Genomic DNA, 24,124 nt, shown 5'->3' with positions numbered 1-24,124 from the left:
GTGTGTGTGTGTGGTGTGTGTCGTGTGTGGTGGTGTGGTGTGTGTGGTGTGCAGAATGGGAGCTAAAATGGTCCTCACGGTAAAAACCCAAAAATTCTTTCCGCCAACGTCGTCGTCAACCTCCTCTCCACATGTCCTTCTGCAATCATCGTTAATTTCGTCTCACTTCACCCCCCTGGTCCCCCGGAGTAGCAGTAATCATTGTCGGTAATAGACAGATGACCCTGAACTTTTCTCGTCCATCCCCCTCTTCAAACACGCGCACCGGTTGTCTTAATGGTCACGATACAGTATATAACCACCCCCCTACCGCATTAAATCGAATTTTACGACACTTTTGACCCGAATTTTTCACAGACCCAAATCAGCGGTGACCCTCCGATGAGTCGCGAGTAGTAGTTATGTAATCTTCACAAATCACATCCTAAATGTTGTCAAGGACGACTGTCTTGTCAGTTTACTGTCGGAGTCGTGAGTAAATATTGAGGTAAGTTGTGTGTGTGTGTGTGTGTGTGTGTGTGTGTGTGTGTGTGTGTGTGTGTGTGTGTGTGTGTGTGTGTGTGTGTGTGTGTGTGTGTGTGTGTGTGTGTGTGAACCAGAAAGTGAAGGTGTGTGAGAGTGTCTTTTTATAAGCTGTCACAGGCTCCACGTCTACATCCTGTCTCTCCTCATCTGCGTCCTCTTTTCCTCTCTTTACCCCCCCAGTGGTGGTCAGTTGTGTGGAACTGCATGGACTGTCTGCATGGACTTCCTCTTCCTCACTGTAACCCTAACAAGTGTATCCATCCACCCTGTTACTCACACAGCGATCAGGTCCAGTGTTACTGATTCATACAGCTGCCTTATGTTAATAGAGGAGGTTGTCGTGATCTTTTTTCTTTATTGATGTCTTTTACTTTACAGAAATTGATGTTCCACTTTAACGCGTTGCAAGGTTTCATCACCACATGTTTAATCCTATCAAATACTTTAACTGTCCTTAGTTTTGAGTGTCCTCAAAAATCTGGTCAGGTGGTGGACTGTTCTGCTGTTTAAACTTAGTGGCATGACAGGAACATAGCATCTGTTTTGTGATATCATGTAAGGTTTCACACTACAGATGCCTTACCCTTTCATCAGTCACACACAAGTCTAATCAGCTGATGGTCCATTTTTAAGACCTGAACAAAAGAAGCTAGTCACTGCTTTACTGGAGGGAAAAGGCTATAGCTCAATTATACCGCAAAGCACATGTTGCTTTCATTTTGATTTGAAGTTGACAGATGATCTTTCCTAGCTAAACTTCCAAAACTAAATGTTTTTCCACTCATTATTAGAAGTAAAAATGTCCCAGTTTTTTTTCATGTTTGCAGGTTTTTTTAATCATATATATATATATAGGCAGATGAAAAGGATGTTCAATGTATGTCTGTCCTTCGCCACAACAGAGTCGAAAAAGTTTGCCAATATTTCTCACTGTGCGTTTTATGCACACAAGTGGGATAATGTCACTTAAAAGTCACTTATGTGCTCTCCTGTTGCTCATGTAATAACTGTGCTTATAGGCACAGTTATTACCCCACCCATCATGAACTTTGGTTGCAGGTTAAAACGCACGCTGAGAATGATTTGCAAACTAATAGAGCCAGGTGTGTCTGTTTCCCTGCTGTGTGTTTCAGGGGGGCTTTTTCCCCTCATCCAGGTCTTCTTCATACTGTCTCCCCAGACTTTTTCCTCTCCAGCTACTCTGTCCAGGGTTGTGGTGAAAGTCATTCATGTGTATTAAACCCCCCTGCCTCTCTTCTCTCCCTTGTCGTCCAGGTCGAGTCCGTACCAGGAGGCAGAGCTCGGGCAGTACGGGGGGGGCCAGCCCCTCAGTGGTGGACAGTAGGGGACGCAGCCGAGCCAAAATCGTCTCCCAGTCCCAGCGTACGTATATACACCCCACACAGGCTCCCATACCGTGACGCTGGAGATATAACAGACTACTAACATCACACACATTCAGCCGTACACAGCTATGTTTGTGCCTACTGTTTACCAGTCTGTCACTCTCATGTTTCCGTATGATCTTGTCTGTATTGAGATCATACTAGAGTAGATGTGTTGCTGTTTCTTGTATGTGTGTTATTTTAATCTTGAAACCACTTCCTGTCACAAATCGTTTGTATTTGTGCAAGTGTGGCTACCTGCATTCACAGTATGTTGGCATCTATGTATTCTTGTGATCTGTCAGTGGGCTAAAAAAACCCTGAGAGGCAAGTGAGAAAATGTGGGGATCCGAATGTCTGATCTAATTGTTATCTCTGCTGTGTTTATGACTTCAGAACAGTTAAGAAACGGGTGTTGCAGGGCCAGTACAGAGTGGTGTGATGATGAATGTTTTTGGACGACCCCAGAAGTTTGCATTGTATAAAGTCTTTAGCAAACAAACGTTAATGATACTTACACGTTTTGTTCAGCAGAATAATCTCCACATATTAACACCACTTCCATGACTTTTGATTTATTAAATGCAATCGCCAGAAGTAAGTATGGCTAAAAAACGAACTCCATCACTGTCACATGGCTGCACATCACCACTGCTCAGATAAAGGTGGACTTGTGTTTGGCGTGGCGATGTTTAGTAGTCTCATGTAGTCACTTGTTAGCAAAGAAGCTTCAGATATTCAAGACATTTACTGACCAATTTTTGTCATGAATCAAAAGGTGGAAAACTATTTAGCTTGTGTTAACCACAGATCCCATTGCAGGCATGCAAACAAAACACACACAGCAGAAAAAATATGTCTTATTAATGAACACAGGAGAGGAAACATTTGAGACCATACTTAGAAAATAGATTTTTTTTTATTCTCGCTTGCCACTCAGGGCTTCTGCTGTTAATCAGGTCGCAGCTAACATGCTAACAAGCCAGAGTGCATGCTGGGTAAAGTCAATAAACATAACCCCTTCTGTCTGATTTTGACCGTTCTCCACCCTATCCTGCCTATTGCCTCCATCACCCAGGATCCAGATCAGCCAATCCCATCAATGGTAAGGCCTCAGCTTCATCCAATCACAATTCAGGAGCTCATCACAAAGCAACTCCTTCTAAGAATGTTGCATGCCCGTCCATTCTCATCACTGTTTTACCTTTGTTTCACCATGTAGGTTAGCAGCATGCAGATGTTTCCTCACATTCACATTTTTATTTCTGATAACCTTCCCCCACAGTTTGAGCGCTGTATGGAGTCGGACATGTTTGCCATTTTGTTGTCTTTGTATTCTTTGTTTTCACTATTGAAGTTTTTCCACAGTAACTGTCTCCCCATAGCAGAGTTACATGTGGTTCCTGCCCCCCTCACCCCGTGTGTTCTGTTTACATCCAACTGTCGTGTTATCATTAAAAAACGTATGAATTCACCTTTCAATCCGTCTAAATCCATGACATAGGTTAAGACTCCACACTGAGATGAATAACTATAGGAGAAGACACTATAATATGTCACAACACCTTTTCTGGTGTTGCACTGTCGGCAAAGCATCTGGTCTGCTTCCACAGGGCTTGAGTTTTGAGATTAAACTGAGCATGTTATTGAAGGTTTTACCTTCCTTACTCCTCTCCCTCAGCCCCTGGATGCTGTGTAACCCCGGTACGTGTCTCTCTCCCACAGCCGGCAGTCGCTCCAGCTCCCCGGGGAAGCTGCTGGGCCACAGCAGCTACGGGCGGGTCCCTCGGGTCTCAGTGTCGGCCTCCACCACGCCTGCTGACAAGCGCAGCCGCGTCCCCCGCAGCCAGGGCTGCAGCCGGGACACCAGCCCTACCCGCCTGGGCCTCGGTGAGAACGGCACCAAGCACACACTTCTTCAGTGACAGTTAGAGTCTAATGGGTCAAAGTCTAGAGAAGTTATTTACTGTGGCTTGCATTTGTAAGACAGAAGTAAGAGCTAAAACAAAGGCGAGACACAACAGGCATACCCATTGTTTTTCCATACACTGATCTTGCTCGGTAGAAAGAACGTTTTTATCACTCTCTTAAAACACAAGACACTGTAATGTGATTCATGACATTTGAATTTGTCTGCTTCTTGTCAAATCCACATTTAATTGTGCAGGCACAGTGAAGCTAGTCAGCAACAAGTCAAACACTGACCACTCGCATGCTCCACGTCATACAAACGTTACACAGAATGATGTCTAAAACATGTGAAACTGGACCTTCTTTTCATTTCTTATGCAGAGATAACCTTGTGTTTGTTTTGTCCTTTGAAACCTTGCAACAGTCAGACACTGAAGCTCAGACTGTTTCCGTCCACCACAAAGCATTGTGGGCTTATTATTTGCACAGACAATAAGGCAGATGACAAAGACAGCAATGTCTGTTCTGTTATCGTCATGCATAGTTAGTTTTCAGCTACACATTCCTCACAGATCTATTCTGGTGTGTGATTGGTTGAGAGGCAGTGGGGCTTGTGGGTGATGTAGTGCTGGTCATGAAAGCATGTTTCTTTTGCCACAATGTTGAATATTTCGTATTAATTGAGGTTCCTTCACTTTGGTTTTGTTTTCAAATGTGGTAGTGGTTATTAATGTTTACAGGTTTTTGTTGACGAGAACAGGATACTGTTTTTGATCAGTGTTTGTCCTTTTCTCCTTTATGGAGTCCTTGTCACCCGGTAACACAAGCTGGAGTTGCTCTGTGGAGTCCAGTCTAACCCGTACTAGCAGTATGCTGTTTGACCAGCTCACTCACCAGCATCCTGGCACTGACTCTGTTCCTCTTCCTGTCTTCACTTTCACTTCTTCTTCATCTGCTTCTTATCTCTCCAGACCCTCTTTGTCCTCCTTTATATCTTGGGCATCAGAGCCCCTGGAGGACGTTTTTTCATTGATCGGTCTGAGTGTGCATTAGTTCACATAGAATATTCAAATAGTGATGGTCTTAAGGTTTGCAGAGTATATTCTCATATCGTAAAGTATGTCTTTATGATCCTGTCGCATTTTCATTCAGGGCAAAATGCTAAATTGGCCTGATGCAACATTTCTGAGTTTGTACACCTCTTCAGCGATATTGCTTGATTGTTTCAGCAGCATAATGGAAACCCCCATGTTGATATATAAAGCCATTTTTTATGATTTGTGTGGCAGATTACCCTCACAAAAATGTGACATGTAGTTGTGTTAGTTGGCTAGTATACAAGCCATGTCAGAAATAAAGAATGGTGTTTAACAGAACTTGTTCCCTTAGACAGCAGTGTGTATAAAAACCTTAACCAAGACAGAGTAACTTCTTAACTTTACACTGTCAATCGTTTTTCAAAGTACTCATGCCATTAAATCCAAAATGAAAAGTTGTCAAACCTCTTTACAGAGGTAGAGAACAGTCTGCAGGGCTTCTTCTTTCAGAATCTCTCCTCCTCTTCTGCTCCTCACATCTGTCTCTCCCTCATGAATGCGCTGACCTTCCCATCTAACTTGTTGTCCTGACAGCCAGCCTGTGTGGTAAAGCTCTTCTTCCTGCTGCTCTTCCCTACCGCACGCTAGCCCGGAGCCGCATCCCCCGCCCCAGCATGAGTCAGGGCTGCAGTCGTGACACCAGTCGCGAGAGCAGCCGCGACACCAGCCCTGCTCGGGGCTTCACTCCTCTGGGTGAGTACCGCTCAGCTCATGGACCCCCTTTCCCAGTGAGGGTCCCGACTGGAGAATCTTCCCAGATGCTCACACAAGCTTTCTCTTTTCCTGTTGGTGTTATCTGTAGCATGCTTTCTGTGTCTGCCTGTATTTATCTGTGCATGCACTAATGATGTCTTCCTGGGTTTATAGAAGTTGAATGTACTGTTTCCAGTTTCTCTTGTATGGAAGCTTTGAGAGCTGAGTGAGAAATGAAATTCTGGTGATCCATTTTGAAATTCTGATCCAAATAGTTTTCTCTCATGCACTTAAAAAAAAGAGTTTGGCAGGATTATCTATTTATAAATGTCCACATTTTTTTCATCTTCACATAGGTGCAGACATAGTAGGTGGGGTGGGGGGGGGAGGGGGGAGTGTTGGTGTCAGATTTCAGTTTGACTTTTTTTTTATTATTAGATTTTTAATAGGCAAAATCTGTGAAATGTTAACTTCTCGATGCACTCAGACAACATGAATGCTTTAGTCATTCAGAACAGGTTGTTGCCTTTTTTCTTTTGACAAAATGAGCATTACAACAGCAAACACATGATACTAACAACAGAAATCATTTTCACTGAGAGCTGAATTTAGGGACTAAGGAAGATAACCCTGACCAAACCTGCATTTAGGAGAGAAAACAATTAAGACCAGACTTAGAAAAGACATCACCAGAAACAATACCCGGTACTGCAGCTCATAGTATTGTGCTGTTGCATTCTGGGAAATTATGTCATAACTCAAATTTGTTTTTCACACCACTAGGCTGGTGGTCTTAATTTCAGTACAGATGTCTTTTGCAGTACATACCACATGTTGAACTGTATCTCTGTGGTGCTGTATCATCTCCCTGCTTTAGAGTCAGATTAAGGACTGTCAGTGCTTTAGCATCGGTTTACAAAGTGAAGAATACAATGCTGGTATGGTTTATGAATAATGGGCTACCTCCCTCTCTACCTAACTGTATATCCAATAGTAACACATGGAGAAGGGACCCTTTTTCCCACTGCAGCAGAGCTTAATAACATCTCTGTTAAGGCCTCAAAATAATCAGTACTAATATTTATAAAAAAGGGTGTTTAGGCCAGCTGTGGTCCTGTTTGAAAGATTAAGGGGTTATTAGTAATCTCCTTTAATACTCTTACATCCTATCAAAACAACAGCACTCATTTCAGGTTGAAAACAAGAGTCACATTTTCTGTCCAATTCATTACGATTCCAAATTAAATATAACACACCTGTGGATGAGGCGAAATAAAGGAAGCTCTGACCTAAAACAAACAACTTTATTTTGCCACTATAAACTGCCTAAGTTATAATTTATATAAAACAGTTTTTTGTGTGCTTTAGATCACTCGTGTTTGTTGTTGTAATAATAATTTCAGACACAAGAGGGTGCACTACTATCCCATGTTCCAAATTGATCTTAAAGGTCCCATTTCATGGCCATTTCCACTGATCATAATTCCATTGTTGAGGTCTACTAGAATAGATTTATATTGTGCAATTTTCCAAAATCACTTTGGTTTCTCATACAGCATCTCTGTAAACTATGTGTATTCACTGAAGTTCACTCTCTGCCTTTAACGGCTCGTTGTAGCTCCAATAGCTCCAGCCCCCACCCTCCCTGTGAGCACTGTGTGCTCTGATTGGTGGGACGTTGTGAATCGCGCTGAGCTCCGTGGAGGTGTGGTTTCCTTGTTTAGCGATACACAGCGAAACACAGCCAAACTCACCCTGAGCACACACAAAGTCACAGCCGAAGTAAAAACAATAAGTGTGGCTTGATATTGAGTAAGAAAAAGGTTGATAAACGCTGTGAGAATGGGTCTGCAGAGAGAATTTTGCCGCGATCCCAACTGTCTGTTATCAGCCTGCAGCCAGGGAGGAGAGATCAGCAGAGCTGCATGCACTGAGTGTGTGTGTGAGGAAGTCTGTGGATTGGTCAATTTGGACCAATCAGCGGGGGCTTAACGTAACGGCTCCGCGGACGTAACGTAACGGCTCCACGGATTGGTCCATTTGGTTCCGGGTAACGCATGACATTATGCGGTACCTGGAAGAATCAATGGACAGTGACGTATCTCCAACGAGGCGTTTTGGGGAGGTCTTTTCTGTGTTAGAGTTTTACTCGCTACAGGGTGTACTTTGAGGGTTTTGACTCTGCACACCGTTTACATGCAGAAAAAGCTTCATAACACACAAGGGGACGGGTAATAACCGGAAAAGCATGACATGGGACCTTTAAGTCATTCCTGATGTCATATTGATATGTTAAAAATATATTTCAAACAAATGTAAACACAGTTCAGTTATGTTTCTTAAACTGCTAACTTAAATATATGTAGCTTGTGGTAAGAGCACATGGAGAAATGTAAGCATTAGTGCGGGGTAGTACAGGCTCTTCAGTCCCTTTGGGTCACAATGAGTGGTACAAGAAAATAGATCCTGTCAAAAGAAAAGGAAAATCACCTGCCTATACTTTCTTTTCACCAGTGTTCAAAGAAAGAAAACAAGTAATCCATTGCCTCTCAGGGTTCCTTTCGATGTTCAGCAGTGGTAAAGTTGCTGCTGAGACTGACCTTCAGAGGCCGGTGTTAAAGGTCCAATGTCATGGCCATTTCTACTGATCATAATTAATAATAATAATTCCATTGTTGAGGTATACTAAAATAGATTTATATTGTGCAATTTTCCAAACTCACATTGGTTTCTCATGCAGCATCTCTGTATAGTATGTGTATTCACGGCTTGTTGGAGCTCCTGCCCCCCCCCCTCCATGTGAGCTCTGCGGATTAGTCAATTTGGAGCAATCTGCGGAGCCGTTATGTCACGTTACGTCACTACTGTATACCTGAAATACATCACTATACCCAGGAAGAAAACAATGGAGAAAGAGTCATGTCCAACGAGGCGTTCTGGGGCAGCATAGACAGGTCTTTTCTGTGTTAGAGTTTTACTCGCTACAGGGTGTACTTTGAGGGTTTGTGACTCTGCAGACCGTTTAAATGCAGAAAAACCTTCATAACACACAAGGGGACGGGTAATAACCAGAAAAGTATGACATGGGACCTTTAAACCTGTAGTGTGTGTCACTAACCCCCCCGCCCAAATGTTGCCCACCTCTTCTGCAGCCTCCCGACGTCACTCCCGTTCAACCAGCGCTCTCTCCACAGCCGACCCCCACAGCCAGTCAGGTGACCTGCATGCCCAGAACCCCTCGACCCCCCAGTCCCCTCTCAGACCCCCCAGGTTCCCTCTTAGAGGCCTACTGAACCAGCATGCCTCCGTGTTTATGTTCAGTGATGTGACCTGAAGTATCCACCTCCCTTTTACTTTAGTGTTTTTGAGCATTGCACTTAGCATACAGGAAAGGTAAGAAAGGCCAGTTGTTTTTGTTTAGCATGAAAAGAGAAACATTAGGTTTTCATCTGCTTGACCTCACCTCATTGTCTTTGATTTATAGCTGTGATTTCTGTGGATGTATGATCTACAGCGTTTGATATGCTGACTCAGCTAGCTTCACTTTTTGTTATTTGCCCCTTCTCATGGAACTGTCTCTGTTGTGCCTCTGTTGTTTTCATTCTTGACATTTAAGAACATATTAGTGTTGTTTCCTCTTTGGTGCATCTTTGGTGGGCTTGGTCATCCTCTCTTTTAGTTTTTCTTTTCTTCCTTCTTTTACTAGAGAATATTTTCCTTTTGAGCTCATTCATCTGCAGTGCATTGCTCTTTGTTTTGTTACACACGAAAGAACCCATTCAGGTAAGTTGCAGTGGCCACTTTTGCTTTTATAACTAAGATTGACTTACGATCTTTCTCATCCCCCTTCCTGTGTAGACCGATATGGTTTGATCCACCAAGCCAGGATCTCTGCCTCTGTCAACGCCATGAGGGTCCTGAACACCGGCACAGAGGTGGAGGCAGCGGTGGCTGATGCTCTGGTAAGCTGCTGTTACTGAATAATAATCATGTTGTTATTGACATGTGATTGTTTTTGAAGCAAACACTAGGCAAGGTTTCATGCAACTTTGTTTTTATATCGGCTCATATTACAATATTGTAAGTGATTATTTTTTATCAAAAACGTAACTTTTTCAACTTAATTTTTTCAATCCTTACATATTTAGCCAATCATTTGGATCCGGGTCACAATCTATTAATCATGATTAAGTGTATTACTTGTAACTTTTGTTAAATACAGCCCTGGATCGCTGACGCAAATAATATACATATCAAGACATTAAATTAATACGTTTTAGGCCTCTTTGACCACTCTGACCATAACTAAGATAATTTGGTCAGACTGGAACCCTTGTGATACAAGACTACCGGGGGCGACACTCATCATGAGCGTGAAAACACACACACACACACACACACACACACACACACACACACACACACACGCACACGCACACGCACACGCACGCACACAGAGATCAGTGAAATGTGTAGTGTACTTATTGTGTGTTCCATCTTTAAAGCTCCCCTCTCTCATCTTTCCCTCTTGGTTGTTTGTTACCATTTCAGCTGTTAGGAGACTCCAGGAATAAGGTAGATGGTCACTTTACATACTGTTTGTATATCCATGCTGTCCCGCACTAATCAAGTTCAGAAAACAGTAATGCAGCTTGATTTGTTCTACTGGCTCATGACACCCCTCAACCCTCTTTCTTGCTGTTTGATTGAATGAACCTTGAATTTGTATTTTTTTTCTTCTTTTTTCACATTGTAATATTATGTGCTGTAACTAATAGTTTTGGTACCTTATTCATATACTTGTTTTAGTTTGTATGAAGTCCATGATATTAACTATGCTCTACTGTTTGCTGTGTCATTACTATTCTATTAATTTGTGCTTTATTGTCACACTGCTTTACTGGCTTTGATGTTCATATTTCATCAACAAAAATCAAAAGTGAATTTCATTTTCAACTGAGGAATTTACGACAGCGTATTAGAGCCATTACAGAAAACTACAAAAGATTACTAGGAGCCGGGAGAGAGGGGTAATATTCTGAGATTAAAGTCGTAGAACAATAAGAGAAAAAAACATGTCAATGATATATATGTGAAGACATTTGTTTTGTTGCCAAGCATCCTGGATGTCTTGGGGTGAGATGCTGTGGTGAGATAAGGTTGTGACTGGATGTCACAACCTTATCTCACCACAGCTTTTGAAGCCATGCCGTTCCTTGGCTATTTCAATGTTTTAATTTGTGACTATTATCTCAGAATTTAAAAAAATTATCTTGCACATTAATGAATGATCAACCACATAGATTTTCCCCATTTGTTGTCTTTTATCTTTGAAATTCTACACTTTTTTTGTTTTTTTACTGAAATATTCCCCCTTCCCTAGCTCAGTGTATTTATTCTACTATTTAGCATATTATGGCCCTAATACGTATTTACAGAAAATAAATATCACAATTGTGTACTGAATTTCCTTTTAAACGGATAAATAAAATCCAGAGAATAAAAGATGAAATGTACTGAGTGCATGTCTCCCTGATGCAAACCAGAACACATCCTGCAGAGCCTTGTTAACATTTAGGAATCAAATTGTGTGTCACATTTCCATCACAATCTTCTTCCTCCCACAGAGAAAGCCGATGAGGCGCAGGTACGAATCCCCGGGGATATACTCTGACGACGACGCCAACAGCGACGCGTCCAGTGCCTGCTCGGAGCGCTCGTACAGCTCCAGGAACGGAGGGATCCCTCACTACCTGCGGCAGACGGAAGACGTGGCCGAGGTCCTGAACCACTGTGCCAGCTCCAACTGGTCCGAGAGGAAGGAGGGCCTGCTGGGCCTGCAGAACCTCTTCAAAAGCCAGAGGATACTCAGGTGGGCTGGGCTCAGAGGGCAAATATGAGCTTTGGTACTATATCCAGCTCACATACAGTGTGTTAGATTTCAAAAAGCTTTTAACTGAGTGAACAGCCAAAAGAGAAGTTAGACTTGAACTGTTTGGACCGTCAGTGATATTACACAGTAAATACACAACCATACACATATCGACATATGCACAAACGCAGATGTTTAGACAAAGTATAATGACATCAAATATAGCAAAAAACTTGAGGGGGTTGAAAATAAATCTAATGAAGGCCATATAAAGTATAATTATTTTTGAATAAACTGGACCAAAATAAATTGTGACATAAATGTCCAGTGTCTCTTGTCTCTTTATAATATTACAGGTATTGCGTGAACATACTGTGTATAAACTGTATATAGAAATTTTTTTTTTTAAAAAGCGAGTATCAAATAAATTACAGAATAAGTAAAGAGCATAATTAGTGACACTTAATATAAGCCAATTCAAAAAAAGATGTGCTTATAAGTGTTGTTCAAAACCAAAAAAAGATGTGAACCCTGCCCTGATGATTTTCTTCTGTCGCTTGCAGCCGAGTGGAGCTGAAGAGACTTTGTGAGATCTTCACAAGGATGTTTGCAGACCCACATAGCAAGGTAAAGAATACGACTGCACTAACTGAAGCGCAACTAGATAAGACTCAGTGTAAAGGCATGGTGTCTAAAATACAGCGATGGAGCCTGCCTGTTGAAACTAATCAGTGTCTCTTGTTGCATGGCCTGCCTTGCTGTGGATTTAACAACAGAGAGTAAGTGTTTTTTCTATCCATATCACTACCGGCATGTACCTGTCTGAACATGAGCAGGTTCATCCTATTTAAACCAGTAATCAGTAATGAGTGTGCATGTGTGCTCAGGTGTTCAGCATGTTCCTGGAGACCCTGGTGGACTTCGTCCTGGTGCACAGGGAGGACCTGCAGGACTGGCTCTTTGTGCTGCTCACCCAGCTGCTGAAGAAGATGGGGGCCGACCTGCTGGGCTCCGTGCAGGCCAAAGTCCAGAAGGCCCTGGATATCACAAGGTCTTTAACCAGTTCAAACTGTCCGGGCCACAGGGGGGCACAGCAAACATCAGTGGCTGCTGTTCTTTTACACTGAAAAGGGGCTTGAAATTATTTCCCCAAACATCTATTTAGAGCAGCGGTTCCCAACCTTTTTACCAAGGCACACCTGAAAATATTTCTCCACCCCAAGGCACACCGACTTTTCGTAGATTTAAAAGCCACTTCAGAGCTTAAAGTATAAACAATAAATACACCATCAATTGGTTTGTGTAAAAACGAGAATACATGTCATTTTCATTCCAACTCTCCTTCTGAGTTATTATTTTACATTTGGATTTCAAAAGAGGTGGGCCTATGATAACTTAAAATAAATAATAACTTAATAATAATTATAACAGAATAATCCGTTTAAACAGCAAACGGGGAAACAGCAAAAAAAAAAAACGATGTGTGGCACATGTTAGTGCGACACTTGTTCCTGCTTTTGGGAGCAGAGTCTCTTGATGTGGGGGGGGCGGGAGGGCGATAGTGGACATTGCCACTCGGAGGTCCTGTTCCACTGACAGCCAGGTGCGGGTCTTGTTTTGGACATATGAGTGAGGAAAACGCCAGCTCGCACAGAGGGATGGATACTCGTGTCCCACAAGCAGCCAAAAGATATCCAGACGTAGTTCACCGTGCTCCAGTTTCAGGGAGCGTTCCTATAGCTCTGCGAGCTCATCCTGAGCTCTGCTGTTAGTGGCTGGTATTAATGACAGAGGATTAAACGGCTCCCGGAGCCAATCGAAGTCTTCATTCACAGGAGGGAAATATGACTCAAACCTCTCCTCCAGCACTCCCACTCTCATTACTCTTGTAATGCTTTGGCGCGAGGATAAAAGCTGCTCTGCAGTCTGCACGCCGTAAACAATGACGGCTGACGTGAGAATTTAAGCAGTCAGTATGAGGCTATATTCAATTTAATATTTCTAAATCTGAGCAATATATATGTTTTATTAGCTTATCAACTCCATTGTACATGTAATACATGAAGTGAAGTTTATTAAGTGAGAAAAACATTTGGAACATAAAACAAAAATATTCTACGACACACCTGGACATTGCTCGCGGCACACCGGTTGGGAACCACTGATTTAGAGAAATGTAAATTTCATTTTTGGTGCTTTTCTCTGACTCACTCTGTGGTGAATGTTGAGAGTTAATACATTATTGGCAGCAAAATCACAACCATTAAGTAGTTATTTAAAAAAATATAATTGGAGATTTATTTTAGGAATCAAGGAAAGTAGAAAAGAATGGATTCACACAATGTTGTTACTTATTTATTTATTATGATTTTACCTTTATATTATAACCCTGTGTAGGATAGTTTTTCACAAAAAAGACAATCAAACATCTGGGATGCAACACAAATAAAGTCAAATGTAAGTCCACGTGATTCCACTATGTTTTAATGCTTTTATAAACGTGTATAAGCATGTTTGATAATTATCGGGATTATATTGTGCAGAATAACGGTGGCATGATAGCTTCATATATTCCCATGCTTATTTGAAGGAGATCTGTTTGAAGGACACGTGATTTCCTATACCTCTGAATTAGTGATCAACCTCATTATTGAGCAGTCAAGCTTGTTCAATAATGTTCCATCATAGGAAAGCAAAAAGATAACCTCTCATTTCTTTATGTGTGTCAGGGATTCCTTCCCATTCGATCAGCAGTTTAACATCCTGATGCGGTTCATCGTGGATCAGACTCAGACCCCTAACCTGAAGGTAAACCCTCATTCTGTTCACAGACCTGGTTTGGTTTGCTCAGTGTGGTTGATGGAACATTTTTGTCACACATGACTGAACGTGTGCTGTCTCTTCAGGTTAAGGTGGCCATTCTGAAGTACATCGACACCCTGGCCCGGCAGATGGACCCGACAGACTTTGTCAACTCCAGTGAGACGCGCCTGGCCGTCTCTCGCATCATCACCTGGACCACTGAACCCAAAAGTTCTGATGTCAGGAAGGTAGGCCACATTATCCAGCACTGACTGTCCAAATCTTTCTGCTTGTACAGACCTTTTCCTGCAGAATAATGTTTTTGGTTTTCATCCCATTTTCTTTTAAAGAAAATTCCTTTTGTTCCTAATTGAGGTCGTAAGCATTTGTTCAGCACACTGGAGTTATCAGAGAATATGAATGTATTTTTGATTCCTTGGTTAAAACAACATGTGACACATGACATATTTGTTGCTTTAATCCTCATGGTGCAATGTAACCCTTCTAAACCAGAAGATGTAGGACCCACGAAGAATGAGAAGGGAACAGATTACATCTCACATCAAATCTATTGTTTTTTTGTTTTTTTCCCTCAACATAAATTATTTTTTATATATAATCTCCATAGGAAGTAATGCCATACTAAACAATTTTTTTTAAAAATAACATTAAAAGTGGGTGAGCAAGCTTAATGCGAAACTAATTGCTTAGAGGTGTTTAGTAAAACGTTATGTAACAAGGTTAAAATAAGATGTGCATTGTGAGTTGACTACAACGACACATCATCTCTGTTTGCATTAGGAATAATCCAGATTTACACTGGACAGCCAGTGGAATCTTGTAAACCTCCACACTTGTTATCATTTGAATTCTTCAGGCTGGATTGTTTGTTCAGCCACAGTAGTAAACTTTGATAAAAGGTTCTCAGTGTGGACGGCCTTCGGTCATTGGCCCATTTTCTTCCCCCTGTCTGACGCATGTCACATGTCCTCCCTCGTGTCCCATCCTGTTTGTTACACTGCTGTTGTTCATTGGCATACTACAAAAAGGTTAGTGCTAGGAAGGATTGGGTGAGTGTTGCATCCACATGTGAGGTTGGGGGTCCTGTGTCTTTCTGTAATGCCCATATTACCCCCACTGTGCCCCAGACCCTTCATAGCTGGGTGAGCGAGGAGCTAGCGGGCAGGTCCAGCCCTGCAGCCTTACTGTCCGCTGAGGGCAACCAGGAAGACAGGTGTAAGCAGGTAGAGCCCCGCCAGCTACCAATCACGACACGATAAGCACGCAATGCCCCCTCTTCCCGGTGCCTAACCACCACCTAGAAACAGAGAAGCTCCAGTGTGGCGTCTGTCACTCACTTTCAGGATTGAAGCTCCAGCTGTTTCGCTGTAACAACTTAAAATCCACTCTGTGCTTGCAAATTGATCACTCACCAAATAGATTCCGCCTGGTGTGCACCCACAGAAGGAGCGTGGGACCTTTAACCTGGAATGTTTTTGAATAGGACAGGAAATGCTTGTTGCTTTGTGCGAACGGACTTCCAAGTCAATTGTATTGATAGGAATGCCGTTTTGTTTCTTCTGTGTGCCTTGCACATTTGTTTTTCTGACTCACATTAACAACCTCTTTTTCACACTTGTACCTGCATGTTGTTAACATTCTATGTATGTACTGTACAAGAGAAATTCAAAATATGACTCTAAAGCTGGTTATAAAAACGTTATTATCCCAATAACAGTATTCAAAAGTTATCCATGATTACATCATATTTGATTACACTTATTTACTCTGGTCCGAAGCAACATACGACAAGTCTACATAAACTTAACAGGAACAACATAAATATATACATATCAGATTGTTAGTCCATTCATCTATTCAAACTTATTTTAAGAGCAATCAGAATCAGAATCCTTTTGTCCCGCAACGCGGAGATTTACATTGTTACAACAGCAGGTAGTTCAGATAAAGTGAGGAGAATAGACTAACAAATAAAGAAAATGACTAAGTATGTGCACGTTATTAATAACACAATAAGTAAAAAAGACAAAGAAAATTGCAGATATGTACACCATGGTAAAATAGCAGCAGTATAATAACTTCAAATAAGCAATAGCTCAGTTAAACAAATCAGGTTTATTCTAAACTCCCCTACAAGTTTGATCTATTCTCACTTGCATGTTGCAACATTGATATATCAACAATGTTCTTGAATAGTTATTAACTTCATTAGTTTCCCACTGAATGCAGCTTTTAACAGTTTCTTTCTACAGGCTAATGCACATGTGAGTCTACTGAAAAATGCACTGAGGAGCTGAACAGTTGGTTTCCATGGTTTCAGAATAGTTTTGACCTTTATCAAAGTGACCCCTTGCCTCGTGTTGCTGTTGTGCTACAAGTTCTGATATTCAAAAAATAACAGTAAATTATAACTGAACCTCTTCTTTTTGATCATTATTAAATGTCAGAACAGCGCCTCTGATCCCCTCTGGAGAAAGGTCTGTCAGGAACACATGGTCAAAGTAGTTAAGGAACCAGGGAAACCATCTGAACTTCCTCAGCTGTGTCCTCAGTCCTGACCCGTTGTTCTGAACGTCCTGCAGGCGGCACAGGTGGTGCTCATCGCTCTGTTTGAGCTCAACACCCCAGAGTTCACCATGCTGCTGGGAGCCCTCCCCAAAACGTTCCAGGACGGAGCCACCAAACTGCTGCATAACCACCTGAAGAACTCCAGCAACACCAGCAGCAGTGTGGTGAGTCAGATCAAACACTGTAGTGTTGATTTGATTTTATGGAAGCCCATTTCTGCCAGGAATACAAAAATATTACAATGAAAAAAACAAGTTTCCACAATCACAATACAAACACTTGAGATTACAAATTTGAACATGATTACCTTATGGCCACAGAGAGGCCTTGAACGAATGCATTTGCACGGCAATAAAGTCAATACGAACATAATTGATGTACATGTTAAATCATCGATATAAGGATCGTAAGTTTGGTTACCATAATAAATTACAGTATTTCTTTTTCATCACTTCAGAATTCTCACAGAAGCCAAACTCATATAAAAAACTTTGTATTTATCCGCAAATTCTTACCGTACAGTGCTAAACACAGTTGGGTGTGTGTAGGTCAGCAGAACCATCAGACAGCAGGGTTTACACCTTTCCTTCTTGTCTTCCTCTCTTCCAGGGCTCTCCCAGCAACACCATTGGCCGGACGCCGACTCGCCACACCCCCAGCAGGACCAGCCCCCTCACCTCTCCAACAAACTGTTCCCATGGAGGACTGTCTCCAAGGTAGCCCCTCTCCCACCTGTTACTGAGCCCACACACCTCCTGTCCCACTGCATGGCTGTGCTTTGGCACTGTAGATACTGCTGCTGTCCCTATTGGTTGGTATGAGCAAGGTACTGTGTGAGGTGCTCAGAGAGGTTACAACTTGCTAGAAATAAAAAAGCCAACCCATTTTCTTCATAGGTCAAATCATTCTTCCAAAACCCACTTGGTTGATCCATAACATATGTAGTGCCTTAGACACCCAGCTCGTTGGTGCTGTCCTGTATAAGGCTGTTTCATATACAAAACTGTGAAAGAGAACAGCACATGTTGTAGCCTTTGCACTTGCTTCTGTGCCAGTTGAATGTGGCCACTGAGTGGTAGGAACACTTTTATCCCCTCTGCCTGAACAGAGTGTTTGTACCTGCTAGCAGAAACCCATGAACCCAGATGATGTGTCAAAATCATTTCCTGGTTTTAATGACTTTAGTTAATCCTGAAATGAATGTCATGTTGAAATAATATTTTTCATTGAAAAGTGCCCCCTCGCTGAAATGTTGTGGGATTCTGCTACCTTCCAGTTCTCTCCTTTTAAATCTACACTTTCAGTTAACCTACAAGCTCAGACTAGTTTCTTTTTGTCTTTTCTCTTTCTGCACACGTGTTTGTCTCCTTCTCCTTCCTTCTCTTGTCTCCACCTGTTCTTTTTTTCCATTTTCCTCGCCCCACTCTCTCACCCCTGTCTGTCCATCCTTCCCTCCCGGCTGCTGTGGCAACAGTCGGTTATGGGGTTGGGGTGGCGACGGACTGTCAAAGCATCCCCCTGCCCCTCCTCCTCCTCCTCCTCCTCAGCCCCACTCCACCCCTGCTGCCCCCTCCCTAAGGGTCCTCCGCAGAGCATATTCACCCAGGTAAAGAGGCGGGCTCAGACACAGAGGCCATCACAACAGCAAGAAGCCTGACCCTGATCCTTTCATTTTCTCACTGAATACATATTAATCCATAATCACTAATCAAATGAAAATATCATTCACATTGCTTCTCAAGCGGGTTAATGCTAGGATGTGTGCACATTACATGTTCGACGCTTTTATCCAAAGCGACTTAAATACTCAATACTGTGGGCAATCCCCACAGGAGCAATTTGGGGTGAAGTGTCTCAGGGACACAACGACTGACTGCAGTGGGGTTTGAACTTGTGACCCTCTGATCCCAACACCAACGCACTAACCCACTGCGCCACACGGACATGTACAATTCAAAATACACAATGGTCCCAATATTTTTCTTTCTAAAAACTAATCACTTTTTCAAAACAGCACTTTGCATGGTGACAAAACAAATGCATGCTTGTGTATCTTCAACACAAATACTTGTCTAATAAACCGTGTGTGTGTATTTCTCTCTGTGTGTCTGCTAGCATGATGGAGTACGACACTGAAAACATGAACTCTGAGGAGATCTACAGCTCGCTGCGCGGTGTCACTGAGGCCATCCAGAGCTTCAGCTACCGGAGCCAGGAGGACCTGAACGAGCCAATCAGACAGGAGGGCAAGAGGGACGACGCGGTGAGTTAGCGCTTTCCTGAATCCTTCCTCCTACTGTAAAAATGACTATAAAGCTTTCAGCTTTGGTTGAATCTAAATTGATATGACTAACGGAGACTGCTGAACCCTCACAATCTTTACCAAAATGAGCAGATTGCAGTGAGCTCAGCAGGTACTGTCCCACCCCGAGCTGAACTGGGCCTCTGTATAAAGCTTTTCAGGCAACAGTCCACATCAAATGTTTTGAAAGCTGCAGGTACACATACATCTTCAGAATGCTTTCTCATATTCTCCCACCCCCTCCCTCCCTGTGTTACAGGCAGGAAGAGAGGGCGTAGCGTCCTCTCCTGGCTCTGACGCTCGGCTCGGTTTAGACGTGGTGGAAGGAGGTCGCACCGCTTTAGACAACAAGACTTCCCTGCTCAACACGCCGTCACCCCGCTCCTTTTCGGGGCCACGGGGCCGTGAGTTCGCCCCTTATGGCTACGGAGAGACCATTTGCACCTATGACAAGAGCGCCATGAAGGAGGCCGTGTTCGACGATGACGTAGAGCAGTTCCGCGACTGTGAGTTAAGGCAATACAAGTGTTTATATGGAGGGAGGGCATTATTGCAGCAGAAAGAAATCATGGGACATCAGAATGTACTATACTGTATTTATGATATTCAGTAAAGAGCAATCAAAGAGTTAGAAGCTCTCTTATTTTGAAATTGTGTCCCTTGCACTCCCTCGGAGGTGCAATAAGGAGATTTAAGTCATACCCTGCTTGTCACTTAAACACATTTTTATATTGAAAGGTCTTCCCATGAACAACTGAGATGTTGTGTTATCATTACAATGAATGCATTACATTTCTTCCAGTACTGTAAATGTTGAGCTCTCTGAGGCAAACCGAAGACATTTCTCTCTTTTTGTTATGCTGTTAAAAGCATTAATTAATTTTCTCCTGTCTTTCACTCTGATCATTCAGTATTTATAATTTAGTCTCATCGACAACATAGAGGAAGACACCCTTCAACTTCTGTACATTTGAGACATGAAACAAGAATGAGCTCAACCACATGTTTGGCTTTAGTTTGTGTAGCCAGCTTTGACTTTCGCCCATTACGTGGCTAAACGTTGACGCAACAGGTCTAACTCTGCGTTATGTGTACCACAAACACTGGTGTGTGTCTTAGAATCGAGGGGCTGCAGTGTGTTTGGTTGTGGTCATCACATTCTTTGCTCTGTCCCTCACCTGCACCTCCATCCCTCCTCCACCCCTCCCCTCCAGGCCGACGGCAGGAAAGTGGTGAAAACAAGATGACGCTCCCCAAGGTCTTTGCTCCTGGTAAACATGCCTCACCTGAAAACTGACCGACATGTACTCACTCCACTCACCCTCTGTGTGTGATTGCATTATTCAATCATTTCAAATCAACATTTATTTTGATGGTCTCCCAACTGCTCTGAACTCCATATAGAACCTGTGTGTTCACTGATTCAGTGTGTCCTGCAGAACTAGCTATCAAGCTTCTATTCACAGCTGTCCCATTCTCTGTAATGGACCGGATGTTCGGATGTATCCAGCTTATTTTTGAAGTGCATATTCTCAGTCATTAACTATATCTAGATCTAATATATGTAGACATTTGAACCTGCAGAACACATTATATTACCCTTTTTTACTACACACATGAATATTGCACAGTGATAAATACATAGAATCAGAAATACTCAATGTATCCTCAGTGAGAAATGTTGGGTAATGTATTTGTTGATGCTCAATTGAATGTGTAATTAATGTTTACCTCATGCTCTCTGATGCAGCAGGCGGTCAGGACCACTCGGACCTGGTGGCAGACCTGCTTAAGGAACTGTCCAATCACAACGAGCGCTCTGAGGAGCGTAAAGGCGCCCTGGTGGAGCTGCTGAAGATCACACGAGAGGACAACCTGGCAGTGTGGGACGAACACTTCAAAACCATCCTGCTCCTGCTGCTGGAGACGCTGGGGGATAAAGACGTGCGTTACTCAGCAGCTTTGCGTGTGTGTGGCTCCTGTAGAGATCACACACACTCAGACTGTGTGAATGTGTGTGTGGCTCCTGTAGAGATCACACACACTCAGACTGTGTGAATGTATGTGTGGAGGGCATTGATTACCTCTGAGCCTAACATGTACCAATAAGCCTGACGCTGTGAACCTCGTAGTATTTAGGTTTTGAATCAGAATGACAATTCCTTTATTAGTCCCACAGAGGGGACATTTACATTGTTACAGAAGTATAGATAGAGACCAAACATAACACACTATTAGTTCAAAAAGGCATGCACATAGTATTTCAATCAAATAAAAAGAACATATTTACAGACATACACATTCAGGGAAAATAGGAAAGTAAGATACTGTTTGGTAGCGGTTAGATTGCTGTAGTAGATACAATTATATATTGACATAATAACAAACAGATTCTTGTTGGAATAGACTACTAAGAAGTGGCAGCCAGTAGTTATAGTAATATTAACTAGGATGACATTGCACCTAAGTGTTGTTGCACAACAGTGGTGTCATAGGTGTCATTTATTGTTGGCACATATGGATATCCAGCAGAGACATTTGTCCATTGAACTGATCACCCTCCCTCTGTTCCCCTCAGCACACCATCCGGGCCCTGGCTCTGCGTTTGCTGAAAGAAATCCTGAGGAATCAGCCGGCGCGCTTTAAAAACTACGCTGAGCTTACCATCATGAAAACTCTGGAGGCTCACAAGGACTCTCACAAGGAGGTACACTTCATCACCCTAAAGATGCATTACAGCATGTTCCTCTTCACTTAGGGGCAGCAGAACAGGCTGAAAGGCAAATCACCAAACTGTTGCCCACTTATACATCTGGCAGACATGGAACATGAGCTTTTCTTTGGAATCATGTTTGTGTCAACGTGAAGAAATCAAACATTCACTTTGCTTTTAGATATTTATTGATAAAACTTCCACAAAAACTCAAAGGTGGGAAAATACCCTACAATTGTGTCAAATCTTTTACTCTGAAAGGTTTTATAGAGTGCTCATAGTGCCAATTTTTGTTAGAGGTTCACTAATGATCTGATTATCGATAGAGAACAATAACAAGGGTGAACTCAATAAGTTAGCCTTTAGCTCAGGACCACTCAGGAGGAACCTTCAGAATGATCCTCCTACACAAGCGGGGACACAGTGGGTGAACACAGATCGTGGAACACACAATACACCGGATAAACAGTGAGACAACACTTTCATAACACTTCCAGATCAATATGAATCCACAGTTTGGGAGAAAGAATCTGTGCTCAAAGTCTGACAGCAAATTAAACTCATCCATCGATCCATGTAAAGAGTAAAGCTCTTTGTTGATTTATTTCCCAGAATGACCTTTTGAATCTACTGCAGTTGTGCTTTCACCTTGCTCCAATACATACACAAACTGATGTTACAAGTTCTGCTTATTTTTGTTGATAATCCTATGTGTACATGTTGATGTGCTTTAGGTTGTGCGAGCAGCCGAGGAGGCGGCCTCCACCCTGGCCGGCTCCATCCACCCGGAGCAGTGCATCAAGGTGCTGTGCCCCATAGTGCAGACAGCCGACTACCCCATCAACCTGGCTGCCATCAAGATGCAAACCAAAGTCATTGAACGCATCGCCAAGGACTCCTTGCTGCTGCTGCTGCCCGACATCATCCCCGGACTCCTGCAGGTCTGAGTTTAAAACCTACAAGATGTTAGATTAGACACAGCTTTTAACACTAGAACCGCCAACGGGTCACATGTACCCGCTATTGATTTTCAAGGTACAATGTTCTTTTATTTATCATGTAGAACAGTGAGTTTTGATCGCACAGGGATGAAACTTTATTTATTTTTTTACATTCAATCAAAAAAACAGCTGCGGGTAAAATTGACCCGTTGGCGGTACTACTGTAGTGTTAAAGAGACATAGGTTTGGATTGTACCATTTATTTTGGAATAGATTACATTTAATGCTCATACAACCCTGAAATTAATGTTTAGTAAATTGGATAAAACTCACAAAAATGCTAAACAAAAATACACTTTCAACCCTCCTGTCATGTTCGGGTCACATCTGATCAGTTTACTACTTCCATCATTCATAAGCATTGTGTTTAAATTTGATTGCTTCAAGGCCTAATGATATCCTCCACAGTGGGCATTTGAACATATAACATTTCTTATCACCACTTTAATTAAATTTTGAGTGGTTTAGTCAACTTTGTAACACCTATGATTTTCCCTGTCAAAAATGACCTCCATAGGGTTTGAATGGGTAACCCTTGATTATGTTCATCATCAGATAGTACACACACACACACACACACACACACACACACACACACACACACACACACACACAACCTTTTTAACCTCTTCAGCAGATGCAGAGTCTTATCACCTTCCCATGCTGTTATTTCTCAGTGAGTTTCGGCCGGTTGTCCAATTAGAAAGGGTCATATTTGCCCTACTTTACACAAGGACACATGTGTTATGTAAGGGTTGAGGTCTGAGGGTCAGGTTCACCTGTATGGGGGGACCCTCCCCTCAGATCTGTTGGACAGCTGCTTATCTGAAAGGAGACTGACACACACCGTATGGACGGCTGGAGCACCGTCACATTCTCTACTTGTACTTTGGCATGTAGTCTTACAGCAAACAAATACTTATCCCAGCAGTGTAATCGTGTTTCCAGAAAAGGTATACAAATTAGCATTCAACCTGATTAGGAAAGTAAAAAACATAGTTAAGTACTAACTTGACTAATGATGTAGTAAAATGTCCTGACTGATACTGATCAACAATTTTTTACTGATAATATTTCAATCAGGAGAGACTTTGAGTAGTTTGGTGCGGTAAACATATGTATTGCCATATGTAAAAGAGGCGAGATAAATCGTCTTTGGCGATTAGACCCCATTGTGATGTGATCCAGGTGGAAGGAGAAACCAACTAGGAAAGGTGATCCCCCGGGGTCCAGA

General features: G+C 42.5%; 2 protein-coding genes across 2 annotated transcripts in view; one reads left to right on the top strand and one right to left on the bottom strand.

Moving 5' to 3' along the window:
* The window catches only part of matk (megakaryocyte-associated tyrosine kinase), a 634,871-nt gene that overhangs the window by 91,409 nt on the left and 519,338 nt on the right, over positions 1-24,124 (bottom strand). The window lies entirely within an intron of this gene.
* The window catches only part of clasp1a (cytoplasmic linker associated protein 1a), a 60,917-nt gene that overhangs the window by 34,498 nt on the left and 2,295 nt on the right, over positions 1-24,124 (top strand). The window contains exons 19-41 of the mRNA XM_010783044.1: positions 1,801-1,908; positions 2,989-3,015; positions 3,636-3,800; positions 5,453-5,611; positions 8,764-8,826; positions 9,470-9,573; positions 10,163-10,186; positions 11,239-11,483; positions 12,047-12,110; positions 12,260-12,262; positions 12,371-12,534; positions 14,213-14,291; positions 14,390-14,533; positions 15,434-15,529; positions 16,889-17,038; positions 17,484-17,590; positions 18,349-18,480; positions 18,990-19,137; positions 19,436-19,682; positions 20,391-20,447; positions 20,927-21,120; positions 21,755-21,883; positions 22,624-22,830. Coding sequence (XP_010781346.1) covers positions 1,801-1,908; positions 2,989-3,015; positions 3,636-3,800; positions 5,453-5,611; positions 8,764-8,826; positions 9,470-9,573; positions 10,163-10,186; positions 11,239-11,483; positions 12,047-12,110; positions 12,260-12,262; positions 12,371-12,534; positions 14,213-14,291; positions 14,390-14,533; positions 15,434-15,529; positions 16,889-17,038; positions 17,484-17,590; positions 18,349-18,480; positions 18,990-19,137; positions 19,436-19,682; positions 20,391-20,447; positions 20,927-21,120; positions 21,755-21,883; positions 22,624-22,830 — 2,816 coding nt within the window. The remainder of the gene's footprint in view (positions 1-1,800; positions 1,909-2,988; positions 3,016-3,635; positions 3,801-5,452; positions 5,612-8,763; positions 8,827-9,469; positions 9,574-10,162; positions 10,187-11,238; positions 11,484-12,046; positions 12,111-12,259; positions 12,263-12,370; positions 12,535-14,212; positions 14,292-14,389; positions 14,534-15,433; positions 15,530-16,888; positions 17,039-17,483; positions 17,591-18,348; positions 18,481-18,989; positions 19,138-19,435; positions 19,683-20,390; positions 20,448-20,926; positions 21,121-21,754; positions 21,884-22,623; positions 22,831-24,124) is intronic.

Source organism: Notothenia coriiceps, unplaced genomic scaffold (genome assembly GCF_000735185.1).
Source record: "Notothenia coriiceps isolate Sejong01 unplaced genomic scaffold, NC01 NC01_scaffold00024668, whole genome shotgun sequence".
NCBI classification, from domain to species: Eukaryota; Metazoa; Chordata; class Actinopteri; order Perciformes; family Nototheniidae; genus Notothenia; species Notothenia coriiceps.
The sequence above is the reverse complement of the archived record's forward strand: the minus strand, read 5'-3'. Positions and strand labels throughout refer to the sequence as shown.